The sequence below is a fragment of the Scyliorhinus torazame genome, chromosome 9, assembly GCF_047496885.1.
Source record: "Scyliorhinus torazame isolate Kashiwa2021f chromosome 9, sScyTor2.1, whole genome shotgun sequence".
NCBI classification, from domain to species: domain Eukaryota; kingdom Metazoa; phylum Chordata; class Chondrichthyes; order Carcharhiniformes; family Scyliorhinidae; genus Scyliorhinus; species Scyliorhinus torazame.
The window spans coordinates 213,498,000-213,517,128 of NC_092715.1; the positions used below are offsets into that span (position 1 = coordinate 213,498,000).

General features: G+C 49.6%; 1 protein-coding gene across 3 annotated transcripts in view; it reads right to left on the reverse strand.

Moving 5' to 3' along the window:
• The window catches only part of ttc39b (tetratricopeptide repeat domain 39B), a 204,560-nt gene that overhangs the window by 98,280 nt on the left and 87,151 nt on the right, over window positions 1-19,129 (reverse strand). Inside the window, exon 1 of one of the 3 annotated variants that reach the window (XM_072517057.1) lies at window positions 3,713-3,816. The exons of the other annotated variants lie outside the window; for them this stretch is intronic. Within the exon in view, the coding sequence (XP_072373158.1) occupies window positions 3,713-3,714 (2 nt within the window). The 5' untranslated portion in view covers window positions 3,715-3,816. Of the gene's footprint in view, window positions 1-3,712; window positions 3,817-19,129 lie in introns of those variants that run through there. 3 annotated transcript variants of the gene reach the window in all.

Sequence of the window (19,129 nt, forward strand, 5' to 3'; positions counted from 1 at the left end):
CCCTTCACTCCCCCACCCCCCACCCTTCACTCTTCACTCCCCCACCCTTCACTCCCCCACCCCCCACCCCCCACCCCCACGAACGATGTCCCCCCCCTCCCGGGTTGCTGCTGTCCGACCCTCACCTAACGTTCCGCGAGATGGTCTAGGAACGGTTGCTACCACCTGTAGAACCCCTGCACAGACCCTCTCAAGGCAAACTTTATCCTCTCCAACTTGATAAACCCAGCCATATCGTTTATCCAGGCCTCCACACTGGGGGGGTCCAAACGTCTGTTAAAGGTAACAGAGGAACAGTAACAGATATTAAGATGTTCTGGTCTATATCGAGGCAAGTGATGGGCATCAAAGACTGGCTGTATCGGCTGAATACGACACATATGTGGACACGACTGGGCCCAATAGTGGTGGTTCTCATCAACCTGCCATCACTCACTAAGATTAGCATTAGAGAAAAAGCCACTTAAGCATTGCGCTCCGGGAACCAGAGGAATTGTACCCCAGCCCAGATCCACGTCCATTTATTCAGGAAAAATAAACCTGAATTGTCCACACTAAACATCAGTTCAATTGGTTTTTAAAAAAAAAAGTCACTGAAATTGTCAGTATCCCTTTTATGTCACTGAAATTGTCAGTATCCCTTTTATCTTCAGGGCTTAAAAGTAATGTTAGGCACACTCAACAAGTCTCAAGTATATCATAATTCTTTGAACCATTGCTCAATGAAATTCTTCAATTGCTCAAAGGTATGAAGAATATTCATATAGACAATGAAGGATGGAGAAAAGAGAAGGAAGAGGAAGAGCAGTGGGTAGAGGAAGAGTGAGAGTCAAGGCAGTGGAAATGCAGGAGATTTGGAAGAAAAGCAGGGGCTGGGTTCTGGAGGAAGAGCAGGGGTGGGGGACTGGAGGAAGAGCAGGGGCGGGGGGGGGGTCTGGAGGACGAGCAGGGCGGGGGGCCTGGAGGACGAGCAGGGGCGGGGGGCCTGGAGGACGAGCAGGGGCGGGGGGCCTGGAGGACGAGCATTAGCGGAGCAGTAGGAGGATGTTAGTATGGTTACCACTGATTGGAAGATAGCAAACATATCTCACCTATTAAAAAATGAGGAAGAGCAACAGCAGAGAACTTTAGGTCAGTTAGTCTGACATAACAGAAATGTCCAGAATAACAGAAATGTCTAGAATCTCTAATTACAGCAAAGGTAACAGGGCACTTTGATACTGATAACATAACTTCACAAAATAAACAGATTGATGAGATGAAAATTGTATTTGGCAAATCCATGAGAGTATCTGTTAAAGTGGAAACTAGTAGGGTAGAGAAGGGAGAGCCAGTTGCTATGGTGTGTTTGGATTTTGATAACGCATTCACGAAGGTGACACTCAAAGCGGTTATTACACAAAGTTAGAGCTCATGGTAATGTGATAGGTTGGGGATTGGTTAACAGACAGAAAGAGCAGGGATAAATGGGTCAACTGCAGTTTGACAGTTGGGAGAACAACAATCTCCAGGGGCTTCAGGAATGACCATCTACAACAATGACTTAGAATTGGAGTTTTGATGCATTAAAATTTGCCAACAATAAAAAGCTGGTAACAAAGCAAACTTTGAGGAGGACACATTGGCTGCAAAAGGATTGACAGGTTAAGTGATTCGGTAAGAACTTTGCACATGAAATGCACCATTAATAACTGAAGGTATCCACTTTGATAGGGAAAATAGGAAAGAAGAATTTTCTTTTGAAGATGTGAATGAGAAATGGATTTGTGGGGATCTAAGTGTCCTTGATTAAGGGGTGGGTGGTGTGAGGATGTTGAGAGGGGTGAGGGGGTGAGCATGGGGGAGGCAGGGTTGGTTGCCATGGTGGTGGATCTGGAGCATGAGGGAGGGGAGAGGATGGGAGAGAGGAAATAGTGGCATCAAATAATTTGACATTCAAAATTAAACAAGACTGGATGGGCCATCTTGCTTTTTACACAGTGATGTTAGGTTTTTGTATAGCTCAATGAAAGAAGTAAAAAAAACATCTTAGCCCATGAGGAGGTGGGGACTGTAATTTACATTGTGTAACATAACAGCTCTATGAGTAGCACCAGATCTGTAATTCAGCCACACCATCACCTTAGTCTCAATGGTGTCAAATTCCTTGTGGAGAGAGAGTGAAAGTAGACAATCCAAAGTCCTATATTTAATCAGAAACTCAATAGTCTCTAGTAGTGTTAAATTCTACTCGCTTGTCCAAGTGTGAGCTGACATGGAAGAAGCCGGATATCCTCAGTATTCTAATGTACCTGAAAAATGTTCCCATCACTATGGAATAATGGGCCAGATTTCCTCAGTTAACATTGTTTAGCCACCTTGATTAGCTGTCCTTACAGAAGGTGATCGATCCTCATCCCTTGCATAGACCTAAATCATAATTTACATATATACAGCCACATTGATTAGCTGTTGTGTCTGGCTCTATAAAGAGTCTCCTGCTGGTAGACAAAGATTTTTCTGCACTTAACAAAATAATTAGGCAGATGACTAATGCGGGTACATCAGCCTTGGATCAAGTTGTGTTTCCAAGTGTTCACTCACTTGGCACTGGATTTTCACTGTAGGGGTCTTCCTGCCATGTGTCCCTGTCCACTGTCTCCTTGACATCTGGGACTTCATCTTCTTGCGAAGTGTGTTGTTCCTCACCACTAAGGAGCCAGAAATCGGAGTTATGTCCCCATTGCTAGCTGCAGACCTCCTTGTTCTCATGTTGACTTCAAATTTTGCTTGGAGGCCCCCGCCCATGCCCCCATAATGCCAGGAGATTGACTGCACTGCCGGAGCACTTACTGATAACTCTCCTCACCACCTGCACTGAACCGATGGAACCTGCCTTTCTGAAAGAGTCCCTCAGTGCACCATTCACCCATTTATGAGGCCCAGCAATTATCTTCTGACAGCCATGACTGACTGCATAGAGCTGGTCTGCAGCCCATGTGCTCCTGTGGCAATCATAAACTCTCGATGAACACTTTAACTAACTTATCCAGCCTAAATAATGTATTGAACGGATCTCAGGGCTGGGTCTTCCCCTGGATCCCAATGTCCTGTCCTGATATAACCGACTGGCACTGGAAACCTGGCACTGATATTTCAACCTCTTCTGCCATCATTTCTGCCCCCAGCAGGATGCAAAAATCCAGTCCATGGACAAAAGGATATAAATTACCTATATTTTAAAGCATAAAGCAAAGAGTTGCATTCTACGGAATATCTATTGCATCCCGGATCATTAAGTTTTATCTGCCCTAATCACATAAACAAACCCACAATCACCATTACGCAGGTTACATGAGTATTCTAGGCATATTATTTTGTACATACTGTTTCATTAACGCTTACACACATTCATTGCTGTTACTCCACATATGGCAGCATTTAGCCTTCATAAAAATCTATTCCTTGTAACCTCAACAGTCACTGCCGCAGCATCTATTCTATACGTTTATACCTTGATGTATATGTAAATAGAATTATTCATTATCACAGCTATTCAGTCATTTGAACCTGAAGCTCCTCCTACCACTAACAAAAATACGCAGTAAGGCCTCTGCTATACACTCAGGATCAAAAGATACTGCATAACACACTGTAAAAACAAGATATGCTGAGGACATCACATTCAAGCTTGCTTTTTTTTTATAGAAACAAGGAAATTCATGCCACTTACATTCGTTATCTGTAATTTTCCCTGCATGGGGGAAACCACTAAACTGGCCTGTGGCTCACTGACAGTCCCAGCAAATGTAAGCAGCAGGCAAGGTTTTCACAGGCACTGCAGCTTTGTAAAGACTAGGCAATGCTGTCTCACTGTTCATCTCCGCACACGTTATTGAGCAAACGTCATGCAGTCACAACAAAAACCTATAAGCAACTCTGTGCAGTCTTCTTTACTTTCACAGAATCAGAGTGCTCAGAGACAGCACAAGTGGCAGTGTGACACAAAAGCAGCATCTGCCATCAAAAGAAAACCGTCAAGGACAATTTTTTAAAAAAGGATTCTTGCTCTTGCAAGTTTGCAGATATTTAGTTTTAAAGGTTACACCAAAACAGTAGTTTTATGATCCCATAAAAAGTCGCATATATATATATATTCCGCATCACAAACTAATAGTCTAGCCAACCCCATGATACGACTGATCCATTGGTCCAGCAACATGGTGCTGTCCATGAAGACCAGCTCGGAGATGAAGGTAAGAACTGGTCTGCTCAGAGCAGTGAACAGCACATCAGGGACAGTGCAGCACGATGGCAGAAAGTTGCTGCACTCACCCGAAGTCTTTGGCGAACTGCGGCTGCCTTGTGCACTTTACTCATTAACGATCAGGTTTGACGCCGATGTAAATTCGCGCAGGTGTGATGCAAGACTGAAAGGACTGACAGGACACTGGCGGGCAGCTGTTTTAATGACCATTCATGGGATTCAAATGAATGCAAATGGCGTTTGCGCCACCCGTCAGCAGAAATGCGAACTGCAATTGGGAGAATTACAATGGGACTTTACGGCAGCAAATTTCTGACTTTGTCTCCTGCCAGATTCACCGTATCCACCTACCATCAAACCCGGTGTGGGCTGGTTGGGAGAATTCTGCCCAAAGAGTGGGGCAGCGTGTCCAGTGCCCTGGCTACTGTACATCTCAGCCAGATTAGTGAGTTATCGTTTACAACACTAACGGCCACTGAACAGGAAACAGAAATCAGTACGTTATCTTCCACTCCAGCCATGGGATCGTGCCTGCTTTTTTCAACTACTTACATCAATGTGGTGCGGCTGACTGTTTGCTGATTCCTGACCGCTGCCTGTTCACTCCCACCACTGTCACCTGCCTGCTACCTGCTGCCAGCTCCCGTCTGCCTGTTGCCGGCACCCGCGTGTCCACTGCAAGCTCCTTCTCATCTGCTGTTGTCTCCCTCCTGAATACTGTGGCTCCCTTTGCCATTCCACCATCCCCCCCCCCCCCCCCCACCCCCGAGACCCATGTCCCCCTCCCCCAAGCCAGTGCCTTACTGGCACTCGCCACTCCTTGGCCACAGGCTCGCTTCCTACGGCTCCCTCCCACATACTTACTGCCCCCTTCGCCACTTCTTTCCCCCCCCCCCACACTCCCATTCTTTGCCAGGGTCCCTCGCTCCCGTTCACTCCTCCCTTCTACTCCCCACCATCCAGTCTGGAAAAGGCAGTGGTGAAGGAATAAGCAAGGGACCGCAGGAGAGGGTGGGGAGTATAGGTGAAGTGGCAACGGAAGAAACAAGGAATCACTGTGGGTAGGGAAGGGAAGCAGAACAGTGTTGCGTTTTCTTTCCTGCGTTTGTCCATTTTAATGATGGCAGCTGCCTGGGATGTTGCTGTGACATCACAGGCTCTGAAATTGTATCTTCACATGTGCAGGAAGTGTTCCCCCTTGTGTTGTGGCACAAATAAACACTGCTAAGTGTTTTTAAAATTTAAAGTACGTGGGCTGGATTCTCCGCCGGCAGGATTCTCCGTTGCGCTGGCAGTGCACCCACGCCCGGGAATTTCTCAACAGCGTCAGGCTACCCACAATGGGGAACCCCATTGGCCAGCTGGAGGGATAGAGAATCCCGCTGCCAACGGGGGCACGCCGTACTAGAAAACTGGTGCGGAAAATCCCCCCCCACAGGTATTGTAGCACGGCCAATCCACCTACTTTGCACATCTTTGGTTTTGGGAGCGAGACCCACTCAGCCAATGCACAAACTCCACACCAACAGTGACCTGGGGCCAAGATCGAACACGGGCCCTCAGCACCGTGAGGCAGCAGTGCTAACCAGTGCCACCCTAAGAGAGTTAACCAACCATCAAGTTGTTATGTGGAAGAGCTTCTGATTCTGGCAATATGGTTGATCATTGTTTGGGGAGGTTAGTTTACAGTTCTACTATGACAGCTGGTGACCTCTTTAAAAAGGTAGGACATAGTTCTATGTACCGCCTGAAGCTTGGATGTTACCATAACAACAGACCATTTCTGTGTAATTCCAACATCAATTTTCCTTTCAAGGGTTCAAATAAGTGCATTACTTCAAGGATGAGTGAAAGAACCATATGTATTTAGCCACATTCCCTTTGGTGTCTGTTAATATTAGTTAAAGAAAGCACCATTTACAGATAGCATTAGATCGACAGATGGTTAGAAAAGCAGTACTAGATTCTGCCAACAAATCATTTCCGATTTTAGCAGCCATAATCCAATGTCATGGCTCAGATGTTTCCGATTACAAATTAATTTGCGATGCGATATGCGCTTTTGTCCATCCCTGTGCTGACAGTGACATTGACTCCTCATTCGAGTTTACACACACCATGTTCTACATGAGTCAGTCCCTCACCCTGATGAGCCAGCCCATGTCACAGTGTAAGGGGGGGGCATCTGCTAATAGGAATAAGCAGCAACATTTATGCAGAAAAATATATGCAACAACTGCTGACATTTTTAGTTGAGTGCTCCTCACTTCTTTTGTACTTATCATTTTATTCTCTGCTAACCTTGCAGTCAAGAATGCAGTCTATCCAAATGTTCCCCGTGGCCAAAAACAGCAAAATACTCAAGGGCCACTGTACATGACCCAGATTTTGCTACCTTCCCATCCAGGGAAATGCTAGTGCTAATTCAGCCTCTTTCTATTTGCTGCAATTTAAAAGCTGAACAGAGAATATAACTTGAATCTCCACTTGTTTCCTCTTCTTCATTCTGGAGGTTAGTGGAAGCTGTACTGCCTGCATCCAGTTTCAACATTCAGGCTCAGGTTTTCTTCCTTGAGGCAGGAATCGAGAGTTGGGTCATTTCCCGATGCCATGATCTCACTTCCTATCCAGCAGTGTATGCCCACGGTATTTTTATTCTTGGGTGGTGGAGAAGGGCTGGATTCTAGATTGCCACCACTAGAGGCAGGCTCAAGGTGGGAAACGAAGCAGGCAGATACTGAGACAGGCAGGATGGAAGGTCCACATCCATTCACTGGGGCATTGGTCCAATTCTGTAAATATATGTTCAGCATCCTAGTCCTCATTCCTCAACCCGTCACCACCCAAACACATGACCTCGCCATATCCTTGCTTCCTCCTCCATATCCCCCGTGCATCCTCCATGTCCATTCACACTGGGAAATGAAAACAAATGCTCATCAAACTGTCAAAATAAACAAACATTCATTCAAACATCCCCTTGAAAAAGGCTTAATCCTGTTCAAAGCTTATAAAAGTATCAAAATAAACAAATAGGCATTCAAAAGTTCTTCTTTGATTTAAGGTAAGCCATCGGTTCATCCTGCTGTCCTTTTACCATCAGGTCAGCCCCCCATCCCCCACACCACTGCCACCCCTTATGAAAACACTCCCATTTATTCACAGATGTGCTATTAAATCATTTACTATGTTGTGAATGCTTTGCACACTCTGATATTGTGCCTTTAGCTTAAACTATTTTTATGTTTTTTCTGGATGTCACCTGAAACTGTAATGTTCCATTATCTTTAAGCTGTTAGTCACTTCCTGACCTATTCTGCTTATCTTTACCAAAATTACAGTCTTGACATTTCTCTTACTGCTTTTGAATTTATTTGCCCACAGACCAAGTAATAATCTAGATATTATTGACTGGGAGGTACTGCATTTTTATTTCAACCCTTGCTCCCAAAACTCTCTCTGCAGAACCTCATTCCTAGTTCACCCTATGTTGCTAGTTCCCACATGACATGTACCACAACAATTGAACCCTCCCCCTCACATTCTTTTCCCATCTGTGAAGAAATGTCCTGATCCAATGCACCAGGCAGACAAAACAATATTTGGAACTCCAGTCATGGCTGCAAACAACAGTACCTATTTCTCCTGACTATACTGCCCCGACTAGTGTCACATTCTTTTTCACTTGCCCCACTTGGATGGCCTCCTGTAATGCAGCGCAATGGTCAGTTTTCTCATCCACATTTTAAACTATGCCCTCATTCACACCTGCTGGTTAGGGGCAACAGTCAAGGCTCTTCCAGCACCAGGGGTCTCCTTAATTGGCTGACACACAGCCAAACCAATAACCAGACCTGCACCATTATCTAACCCAAGGGGTGTGACTGAATAAAATGTTCATATATATCTCACTTTCCCTGAACACAGCATCTGCAGCTCTGATTCCAGTTCAACAATGGTGAGCGAAGTGGCTGTAAGAGGTCAGTGGCTGGACATTCCAATGGCAAGCGACTCACCTTGTGGGTCCCGATAGACAAGGCGGCACAAACCAGGAACATGATGGGATATTCACCAATTGCCTGGACCAGAGCACAACCAACGCCACAAACAGCTCAACACATTCTACTACTACTAATAGTGTTACTAATACAGCACTTTTAAAATGTTCCAAGGTATATCATAGGAGCATTATAAAACAAAATATAATGCTGCTGAGCCACATGAGGAGATATTAGGGCAGATGACTGAAAGCTCAGTCAAAGTGGTAGGTTTTAAGGAGCAAATTAAGGGAAGAAAGACAGGTGTAGCAGTTTTGGGAAGGTGCTCCAGAGCTTAGGCCCAGGGAACTGAAGGCACAGCCACCAATGACAGATTAAAACTGGGGATCCGGAAGACACTGGAATTAACCTGGTGCAGGTATCTAAATAGTTGTGTACTGGAAGGGATTGCAGAGATAGGGAGGTTTGAGACCATTTAGGGATTTGAAAATAAGAATGAGAATAAAATCTATATATTGCTTAACCAAGAGACAAACTTGCAGAGGGGTGATGGGTTTACAGGACTTAATGTGAGTTAGGAGAGTGATGGGAGGGTTTAGGATAATCTCATGTTTACATAGAGTAGGAAGTGGGAGGCTTGGCATGAGTGAATTTGAATAATCAAGTCTAGAGGTAATAGAGACATAAATGATGGTTTTAGCAGTAGATAAACTGAGACAGGAGCAGGACTGGCAATGCTATGAAGTTGATCTTGGTGACAATGTGGATGCATGATCAGAAGTTCATCTCGGGGTAAAATATGATACTGAGGTTGCAAACATTCCGGTTCAGCTTTAGGCAGTTGTCAAGCAGAGGGGTGAAATTGGTGGCCAAGGAGCAGGGTTCATGTTAGATACAAAAAGCAATTGCTTCAGTCTTCCCGATATTTAAATAGGTGAAAGAGAAATTTCTGTTCGTCCATTACTAGATTTCAGACAAGCAGTCTCACAATTTAGAGGCAAGGGAGGTATCAAGAGAGGTTATGTTAAGGTAGAATTTGTAATTGATTTGTTCGGAACAATGTATAGCTTTAAGTTTAATTTTTTATAGAAAGGTGAAACCAGGGCAGCACAGTGGTGCAGTGGTTAGCACTGCAGCCTCACGGCGCCGAGGTCCCAGGTTCGATCCCGGCTCTGGGTCGCTGTCCGTATGGAGTTTGCACATTCTCCCAGTGTTTGTGTGGGTTTCGCCCCCACAACCCAAAAAAGATGTGCAGGGTAAGTAGATTGGCCGCGCTAAATTGCCGCTTAATTGGGTACTCCAAATTTAACAAAAAAAGAAAGATGAAACCTGGGTCTGGTTACATTTAGGATTTATTTTGTGATTTGAGTGCTGCAGGTCTGGGGCCCTCTTTGTGTACATGCATTTTCTTTTTTTTAATAAATATTTTTATTGAAAATGCTTTCATTTATAACAATATAATATAAAACGGATGCTTCAAGTTACAATATAAAAGGAACAGTCAACAGTTAAGAACACATCCAAACCTTTCCCCACAACAATAAACTAAAACCACCCTTAACAACTGATGGTAACTAACTCTTTGAAAAAGGAAATGAATGGCTTCCATCTCGGGTATAAACCCCTCTATCGACCCCCTAATGGTGTACATGACCTTCTCCACATGTAGAAATTCCATGAAGTCACCCAACCAGGTTGAGGCACTGGTTGAGGAGACCTTCATCCATGTAGAACTCACCTCTGGGCTATCAACGAAACAAAGGTGAGGGCATCCGTGTTCACACCCTTCTGGAGCACCGACGAGCCCGATACCCTGAAAATGGCCATCAATGGACAAGGCTCCAGTTCGACATTATGAATCTCGGACTTGACTTCCGGTTGCGGCTATGCGGAGCTAGGTCGCACATTCGGCAGCTCCCGCTAGAAACTGACTTTTGGGCTCTTTTTAGGGCCCCTTACGGTACTTTTTCGACGATTCCCAGTGTGGGAAGGGGACAGCAATATTCCCTGGCACTGTATGGATTGGACCAGGAGTGGAGCGGTGAAAAAAGTGGAATTGGAGCAGAGAAAGGTGCGAGGGAGGAAGACCAAGATGGCGGCGGGTGGAGAGCAGGCAGCGTGGGCACAGTGGTCACAGGAGCAGCAGGAGTTTCTCCAGCGCTGCTTCACGGAGCTGAAGGCAGAGCTGCTGGAGCCGATGAAGGCGTCAATCGACAAGCTGCTGGAGACTCAGACGGCCCAAGGGGCAACGACCCGGGAGGTCCGGCAAAAGGTCTCGGAGAATGAGGACGAGATCTTGGGCCTGGCGGTGAAGGTGGAGGCGCACAAGGCGCTCCATAAGAAATGACAGGCTAAGTTCGAGGACATGGAGAACTGGTAGAGAAGGAAGAATCTGCGGATTCTGGGTCTCCCGGAGGGGCTGGAAGGATCGGATGTCGGAACCTACGTGGTCACCATGTTGAACACGCCGATGGGCGCGGGGTCCTTCCAGGGGCCCCTGGAGCTGGAGGGGGGCCCATCGAGTGCTGTCGAGGAGGCCCAAGCCCAGCGAGCCGCCGCAGGCAGTGCTGGTGCGGTTCCACCGTTTCGTGGACAGAGAATGTGTCTTAAGGTGGGCCAACAAAGAGCGGAGCAGCAGGTGGGAGAATGCAGAGATCCGGATTTATCACGACTGGAGCGTGGAGGTGGCTAAGAAGAGGGCCGGGTACAATCGGGCTAAGGCGGTGCTGCATCGGAGAGGGTGAAGTTCGGCATGTAGCAGCCGGCGCAACTGTGGGTCACCGACAGGGACCATCACCATTACTTTGAGACACCGGAGGAGGCGTGGACCTTTATTCAGGCCGAAAAGCTGGACTCGGATTGAGGGCTGGGGCTGATGTGTCGTGTTTTGGGGGGATTGTGCGGTTGGTTGGGCTATGTTTCTTCTCTGTCTGTCAGGTGGGTTCGTAGGTGGGGGGCAGGTAAAAGCCTGTGGGCGTCAGTGGCTGGAAATGGAGATGGGGCCCGAGCCGGGAGAATTGGGACTGGGCCTGGAAAGGGAGCTGCGCCAGAGGAGGCGGGGTCGGGTGGGTAGAAAGCGCAGGCTTTTTCCTGCGCTAAGGGTGGAAAGGGGTGGGGCCGGTACTGGAAAACGCGGGCTTTTTCCCACGCCAAGGGGAAGGGGGTGGGGTCGGGATGGTGGAGGGGAGAGCCCATTGACGGACAGGAGGAGAGAGCCCGTTGACGGACAGGAGGGGGTGGGTGGGAGGGAGACTCCCACAGTGGGGGTTCGATGGAGCGGCGGGAGTGGTCGGGGTCAGTAGGAGTCGGCTGACTCACGGGAGTGCAATGGGGGGAGCAATGCTACTAGGGGGAGACCTAGCTTGGGGGGGGGGGGGAAAGAAACCGGGCTGCAGCTGGAATGGCCAAGGGGGAGTTAGAGTCTGTAGAGGAGGTCGGGGCGGGGGTCTGCCGCTGGGGGGAACGGGTAGTGCGGGCACGTGGCTGGCCTAGAAAGGGTTATTACTAATCGACGGGGGCGGGCGGGCGGGGGGGGGGGGGGGGGGGGGGGGGCAGCCCCCTGATCCGGCTGATAACCTGGAATGTAAGAGGCCTGAACGGGCCGGTCAAACGGGCCCATGTGTTCGCGCACCTGGAGGGGCTGAAAGCAGATGTGGTCATGCTCCAAGAAACGCATCTGTGGGTGGCAGATCAGGTAAGGCTAAGAAAGGGGTGGTTAGGGCAGGTGTTCCATTCGGGATTGGATGCAAAAAAATCAGGGGGTGGTGATTTTGGTGGGGAAGCGGGTGTCGTTTGAGACGTTGAGCATCGTGGCAGACAATGGAGGTAGGTATGTGATGGTGAGTGGTAAGCTGCAGGGGGTGCGGGTGGGCTTGGTAAATGTATACGCCCTGAATTGGGACAATGCGGGGTTCATGCGGCGCATGTTGGGCCGGGTCCCAGACTTGGAGACAGGGGGCTTTATAATGGAGGGGGGGGGTACTTCAACACGGTGCTGGATCCGGCATTGGATCGCTCTAGGTCTAGAACGGGCAGGAGGCCAGCTGCGGCCAAGGTGCTGAGAGGGTTTATGGATCAGATGGGAGGAGTGGATCGGTAGAGGTTTGCGAGGCCGGGGGCCAAGGAATTCCCATTCTTCTCCCATGTTCCTAAGGCCTACTCTCGGACTGACTTTTTTGTAATGAGCAGGGCGCTGATTCCGAGGGTGGAGGACATAGAGTATTCGGCGCTAGCCATCTCTGACCATGCCCCGCATTGGGTGGTCCTCGAGCTGGGGGAGGAGAAGGACCAGCGCCCGCTGTGGCGCTTGGAGGTGGGGTTGTTGGCAGACGAGGAGGTGAGCGGGCGTGTCCGGGGTGTATATAAAGGTACCTAGAGGCCAATGATAATGGAGAGGTGCAGGTAGGGGTGGCCTGAGAGGTGCTGCAGGCGGTGATCAGGGCGAGTTGATCGCCATTAGGGTCCACAGTGAGGGGAAGGAGAGGAGGGAGAGGCTAGTGGGGGAGAGGTAAGGGTGGATAGAGGCCCCCCCGAAGAGGGACTACTCAAGGAGCGACGAAGCCTCCAGCAGAGTTCGACCTGTTGACCACCAGGAAGGCAGAGGTGCAGTGGAGGAAGGCGCAAGGGCCGGTGCATGAGTACGGAGAGAAGTCTAGCCGGATGCTGGCACACCAGCTTCGGAAGCGGGAGGCAGCGAGGGAGATCGGGGGAGTTAGGGATGGAGGGGGGAGCACGGTGCGAAGTGCGGTGGGTATTAATGGGGTCTTCAGGGACTTTTACGAGGGACTGTATCGGTCTGAGTCCCCATCGGAGGAGGGGGGGATGGGTCGCTTTCTGGACCAGCTGAGGTTTCCGAGGATAGAGGAGGGGCAGGTGGCGGGGCTGGGGGAGCCGGTTGGGTTGGAGGAACTGGTCAAGGGTCTGGGGAGTATGCAGGCGGGGAAGGCACCGGGCCAGATGGGTTCCCGGTGGAATTCTATAGGAAGTATGTGGACCTGTTGGGCCCGCTGCTGGCAAGGACTTTCAAGGAGGCAAGGGAGGGGGGTCCTGCCTCGACGATGTCTAGAGCGCAGATTTCTCTCATTCTGGAGCGGGACAAGGACCCTGTACAGTGCGGATCGTATAGGCCGATTTCACTCCTTTTTTAAAAAATATATTTTATTGAAAATTTTTTGGCCAACCATCACAGTACATTGTGTATCCTTTACACAGCAATATCACAATATAAATAACAATGGCCAGTTTTATAAACAAGAAATAAATAATATATAAACAAAAACAAAACTAAATGGCAACTGCCTTGTCCCAGATAAATATTCTCCAAAAATGTTTTAACCGTCCAATATACAATTATCTATAACAACAACCTATACATATTATACTTATATACTTATATATTAACATCCCGGAGAATCCCTCTGGTTCCTCCCCCCCCCCCTCCCTCCACTCCCCTCCCCACCTCCCCTCCCCACCCCCCCCCCCCACCCCCCCCCCCTCCCCTCCCCACCCCCCCCCCCTCCCTCCCCACCCCCACCCCCCCCCCCCCCCCCCCCCCCTGGGTTGCTGCTGCTGTCTTCTTCTTTTCCATTCCCTCTATCTTTCTGTGAGGTATTCGACGAACGGTTGCCACCGCCTGGTGAACCATTGAGCCGATCCCCTTAGGACGAACTTAATCCGTTCCAGCTTTATAAACCCTGCCATGTCATTTATCCAGGTCTCCACACCCGGGGGCTTGGCTTCCTTCCACATCAACAGTATCCTGCGCCGGGCTACTAGGGACGCAAAGGCCAAAACATCAGCCTCTTTCGCCTCCTGCACTCCCGGCTCTTCTGCAACCCCGAATATAGCCAACCCCCAGCTTGGTTCGACCTGGACCCCCACCACCTTCGAAAGCACCTTTGTCACCCCCACCCAAAACCCCTGTAGTGCCGGACATGACCAGAACATGTGGGTGTGATTCGCTGGGCTTCTCGAGCATCTCGCACACCTATCCTCTACTCCAAAAAATTTACTGAGCCGTGCTCCAGTCATATGCGCCCTGTGTAATACCTTAAACTGAATCAGGCTTAGCCTGGCACACGAGGACGATGAGTTTACCCTACTTAGGGCATCAGCCCACAGCCCCTCAATCTCCTCCCCCAGCTCTTCTTCCCATTTCCCTTTCAGCTCATCTACCATAATCTCCCCCTCGTCCCTCATTTCCCTATATATGTCTGATACCTTACTGTCCCCCACCAATGTCTTTGAGATCACTCTGTCCTGCACCTCCTGCGTCGGGAGCTGCGGGAATTCCCTCACCTGTTGCCTCGCAAAAGCCCTCAGTTGCATATACCGGAATGCATTCCCTTGGGGCAACCCATATTTTTCGGCCAGCGCTCCCAGACTTGCAAACGTCCCATCTACAAACAGATCTCTCAATTGTGTTACTCCTGCTCTTTGCCATGTTCCAAATCTCCCATCCATTCTCCCCGGAGCAAACCTATGATCATTTCTTATCGGGGACCACACCGAGGCTCCAGTCTTTCCCCTATGCCGTCTCCATTGCCCCCAAATTTTCAGAGTAGCCACCACCACCGGGCTTGTGGTGTATTTCTTTGGTGAGAACGGCAACAGCGCCGTCACCATAGCTTGTAGGCAAGTCCCCCTACAGGACGCCTTCTCCAATCTCTTCCACGCCGCTCCCTCCTCTTCTCCCATCCACTTACATACCATTGAGATGTTGGCGGCCCAGTAGTACTCACTCAGGCTTAGTAGCGCCAGCACCCCCCTATCCCTACTACGCTGCAAAAATCCCTTCCTCACTCTCGGGGTCTTCCCGGCCCACACAACTCATGATACTCTTCTCAATCCTTTTGAAAAAAGCCTTCGTGATCACCACCGGGAGGCACTGAAACACAAAGAGGAATCTCGGGAGGACCACCATTTTAACCGCTTGTACCCTCCCTGCCAGTGACAGGGATACCATGTCCCATCTCTTGAAGTCCTCCTCCATCTGTTCCACCAACCGCGTTAAGTTTAACCTATGCAATGTACCCCAATTCTTGGCTATCTGGATCCCCAAGTAGCGAACGTCCCTTGTTACCTTCCTCAGCGGTAAGTCCTCTATTTCTCTGCTCTGCTCCCCTGGATGCACCACAAACAGCTCACTTTTCCCCATGTTCCCGATTTCACTCCTTAATGTGGATGGGAAACTGCTAGCAAAGGTATTGGCCATGAGGATTGAGGACTGTGTTCCGGGGGTCATACACGAGGATCAGATGGGTTTTGTGAAAGGGAGGCAGTTGAATACCAATATACGTAGGCTCCTGAATGTAATTATGATGCCGGCGGTGGAGGGGGGAGGCGGAGATAGTGGCGGCTAAGGACGCGGAGAAGGCCTTTGATAGGGTGGAGTGGGGGTACCTGTGGGAGGTGTTGTGGAGGTTTGGGTTCGGGGAGGGGTTAGTCAGCTGGGTGAGGTTGCTGTACGAGGCCCCGGTGGCGAGTGTGGCCACGAACAGGAGGAGGTCGGAATATTTCCGGCTATACCGAGGGATGAGGCAGGGGTGTCCTCTATCCCCCCTGCTCTTTGCGCTGGCGATTGAGCCCCTGGCCATGGCTTTGAGGGAGTCTAGGAACAGGAGGGGGTTGGTGCGAGGGGAGGGGGGAACACCGGGTATCGTTGTATGCGGACGATCTGCTATTGTATGTGGCGGGAATGCCGGAGGTGATGCGGATCCTTAGGGAGTTTGGGGATGTCTCCGGGTATAAGCCTTGCGTCAACATGGGGAAGAGCGAGCTGTTCGTGGTGCACCCGGGAGACCAGGAAATGGGGATTGGTGAGCTTCCGCTAGAAAGGGCAGAAAGAAGTTTTAGATACCTGGGGGTTCAGGTGGATAGGAGCTGGGGGGCCCTGCATAAGCTCAACTTAACGAGGCTGGTGGAGCAAATTGAGGAGGAGTTCAAAAGGTGGGATATGCTGCCGCTCTCCCTGGCGGATAGGGTGCAGTCGGTTAAAATGACGGTGCTCCCGAGGTTTTTGTTTTTGTTTCAGTGCCTCCCCATCCTGATCCCCAAGGACTTCTTTAAGCAGGTTAACAGAGTATTATGGGGTTCGTATGGGCGAAGAAGACCCCGAGGGTGAGAAGGATGTTCTTGGAGCGGAGCAGGGACGGGGGGGGGGGGGGGGGGGTAGCGTTATTAAACTTATGTGGGTACTATTAGGCTACGTGGCGATGATACGCAAGTGGGTAATGGAGGGGGAGGGGGCAGCGTGGAAGAGGCTGGAGATGGCATCCTGTGTGGGCACGAGCCTGGGGGCGCTGGTGACGGCACCGCTGCCGCTTCCTCCGACGAGGTACACCACGAGCCCAGCGGTAGCGGCGACCCTCAAAATCTGGGGGCAATGGAGACGCCACAGGGGGGAGGTGGGTGCTTCGGTGTGGTCCCCGACAGGGGAGAACCATCGGCTTGTCCCGGGGAAAATGGATGGGGGGTTTCCCGAGTTGGCACAGGGCAGGTATTAGGAGGATGGAGGACCTGTTCATAGACGGGACGTTTGCAAGCCTTGGGGAGCTGGAGGAGAAATTCGGGCTCCCCCCTGGGAACACCTTCAGATATATGCAGGTAAGGTCGTTCATTAGGAGACAGGTGGTGGAGTTTCTGGTGCTGCCGGCACGCAGGGTCCAGGACAGGGTGCTTTCGGGGGTGTGGGTTGGAGAGGGTAGGATCTCTTCAACTTATCAGGTGATGCAGGAGGAGGAGGAGGCCTCGGCGGAGGAGTTAAAAGGTAAGTGGGAGGAGCTGGGGTGGGAGATCAACGAGGGTATGTGGGTGGATGCCCTGGGAAGGGTAAACTCTTCCTCCTCTTGCGCGAGGCTCAGCCTGATACAATTTAAGGTGCTGCAAAGGGCGCACATGACCGGGGCAAGGCTAAGCCGGTTTTTTTGGGAGTGAGGACAGATGTGCGAGGTGTTCGGGCAGCCCAGCAAACCACACGCACATGTTCTGGGCATGTCCAGCATTGGAGGAGTTCTGGAGGGGAGTAGCGAGGACGGTGTCAAGGGTAGTGAATTCCAGGGTTAGGCCTAGCTGGGGGCGTGCAATATTTGGGGTGTCGGACGAGCCGGGAGTGCAGGAGGCGAAAGATGCCGGTATTCTGGCCTTTGCGTCCCTGGTGGCCCAGCGAAGGAGTCTGCTTCAGTGGAAGGATGCGAGGCCCCCAAACGTGGAATCATGGATTAACGACATGGCAGGGTTTATTAAATTGGAGAAGGTGAGCATTCTGGCGGAGCATTGGGAGATGGTCAGCAGCAACAACCCGGGGAGGGGGTAAGTTCATGTCTAGTAGGGGATGCACTATTGTTTACTGTTTAACGTTTATTTGTTTATTTATGCACTTTTGTTCTTGTTGTTTTATTATTTGTGTGAAGGGGGGGTTCTATTGGTCTGTTGTGATAATCTGTGAAAAATTATTATTATTATTTTTTTTTTTAATGAATTTCTGACTTGGTGTTAAAGAAAGAGACCCAAAAGCTTAACAACTTGGGACACGACCAGGACATAGGAGTATGATTGGCTGACCTCCAAGAACACCGCTTGCAATTGTCCTCCACCCCCAAAAGAAATTTACTCATCCTTGCCTTGACCAGTTTTAATCGCTCTGCCATTGGTGGCTGTGCACGACCTTGAACTGGATCAAACTAAGCTATGCACAGGAGGACGTGGAGTTTAACCGGAGAAGAGCCTCACTCCACATCTCCCGATCCAGAATAGGATTCAATTCACCCTCAAACTTTGTCTTCACCTCATCCAATGAAGCAGACTCCACTGATCAGGATCTGGCTAGTGATACCCGAAATACTCCCCCTACCAGACCCGGCCAAAGGTTTCTTTTCAAATTTTAAGTACTCAATTCTTTTTTTTTTCCAATTAAGGGACAATTTAGCATGGTTAATCCACCTAACATGCACATCTTTGGATTGTGGGGGTGAGACCCACACAGACACGGGGAGAATGTGCGAACACCACACAGTGATCCAGGACCGTAATCGAACCCGGTCCTCGGCACCATGAGGCAGCAATGCTAAACGGCGACTGGCCTTCTTCCCATATTCATAGACTACCCCCCCTCAAGCGCCGTAGCTGACTCACCACCTTACCTGTTGATAACAATTCAAATTGCGTCTGCAGCTTTTTTCTGCTCGCAAGCAACTCGGGGGTAGGATCAATCGAGTACGGATGGTCCACCTCAAGGATGGGGTCCACCAGCCTCTGCCAGTCCACCCTCACACTCCTTTCCAGATGTGCCCCCTAATAACAACCTTAAGGGCTTCCCATAGCGTGGAGGGTGAGATAGACTCACTCTTGTTAAACTTGTCCTGAGACACAGGAAAAGAGAGAGGGACAATTCGGTCAGTTAGTGTGTGTATGGCAAGTGCAGAGGCAGAAGCTTCTCTAGTAAGAAATTTTGCAAATTGGCTGGGGACTCTTGTTTGCTCTGATGTTGAAGCAAGTTTGAATTGCGGTTTTTGGGTGTCTCAGGGAGAGCTGGAGGAAAAGGTTTCAATGAATGTTCAGACGTCTGCTGGAATAGAATGGTTAGAATCTAAGCCTTTGGTGTTGGGATAATGGTAAATCTTCACCGGGGGGGGGGGGGGCAGTGTCTTTAAGGATATTGCTGGGATAATAGGAGAAGTGTGTGGCTGAATCATTTTCTGGTATTTGTACTGAAATCTATCCAACCTTTGTCTTGTGTAATAGGGTTCATTTTTCTTGTTTAATGAATGCTTTATTAATAGTCACTTGGTCGTACAGAACTTGAGCATTGCTCAAAAAAGAAAACATCTGGTCAAAGCTTTTCGTCTAGCACTCATCAGGACAATCGCAAGAATAACATTGTCAGAGA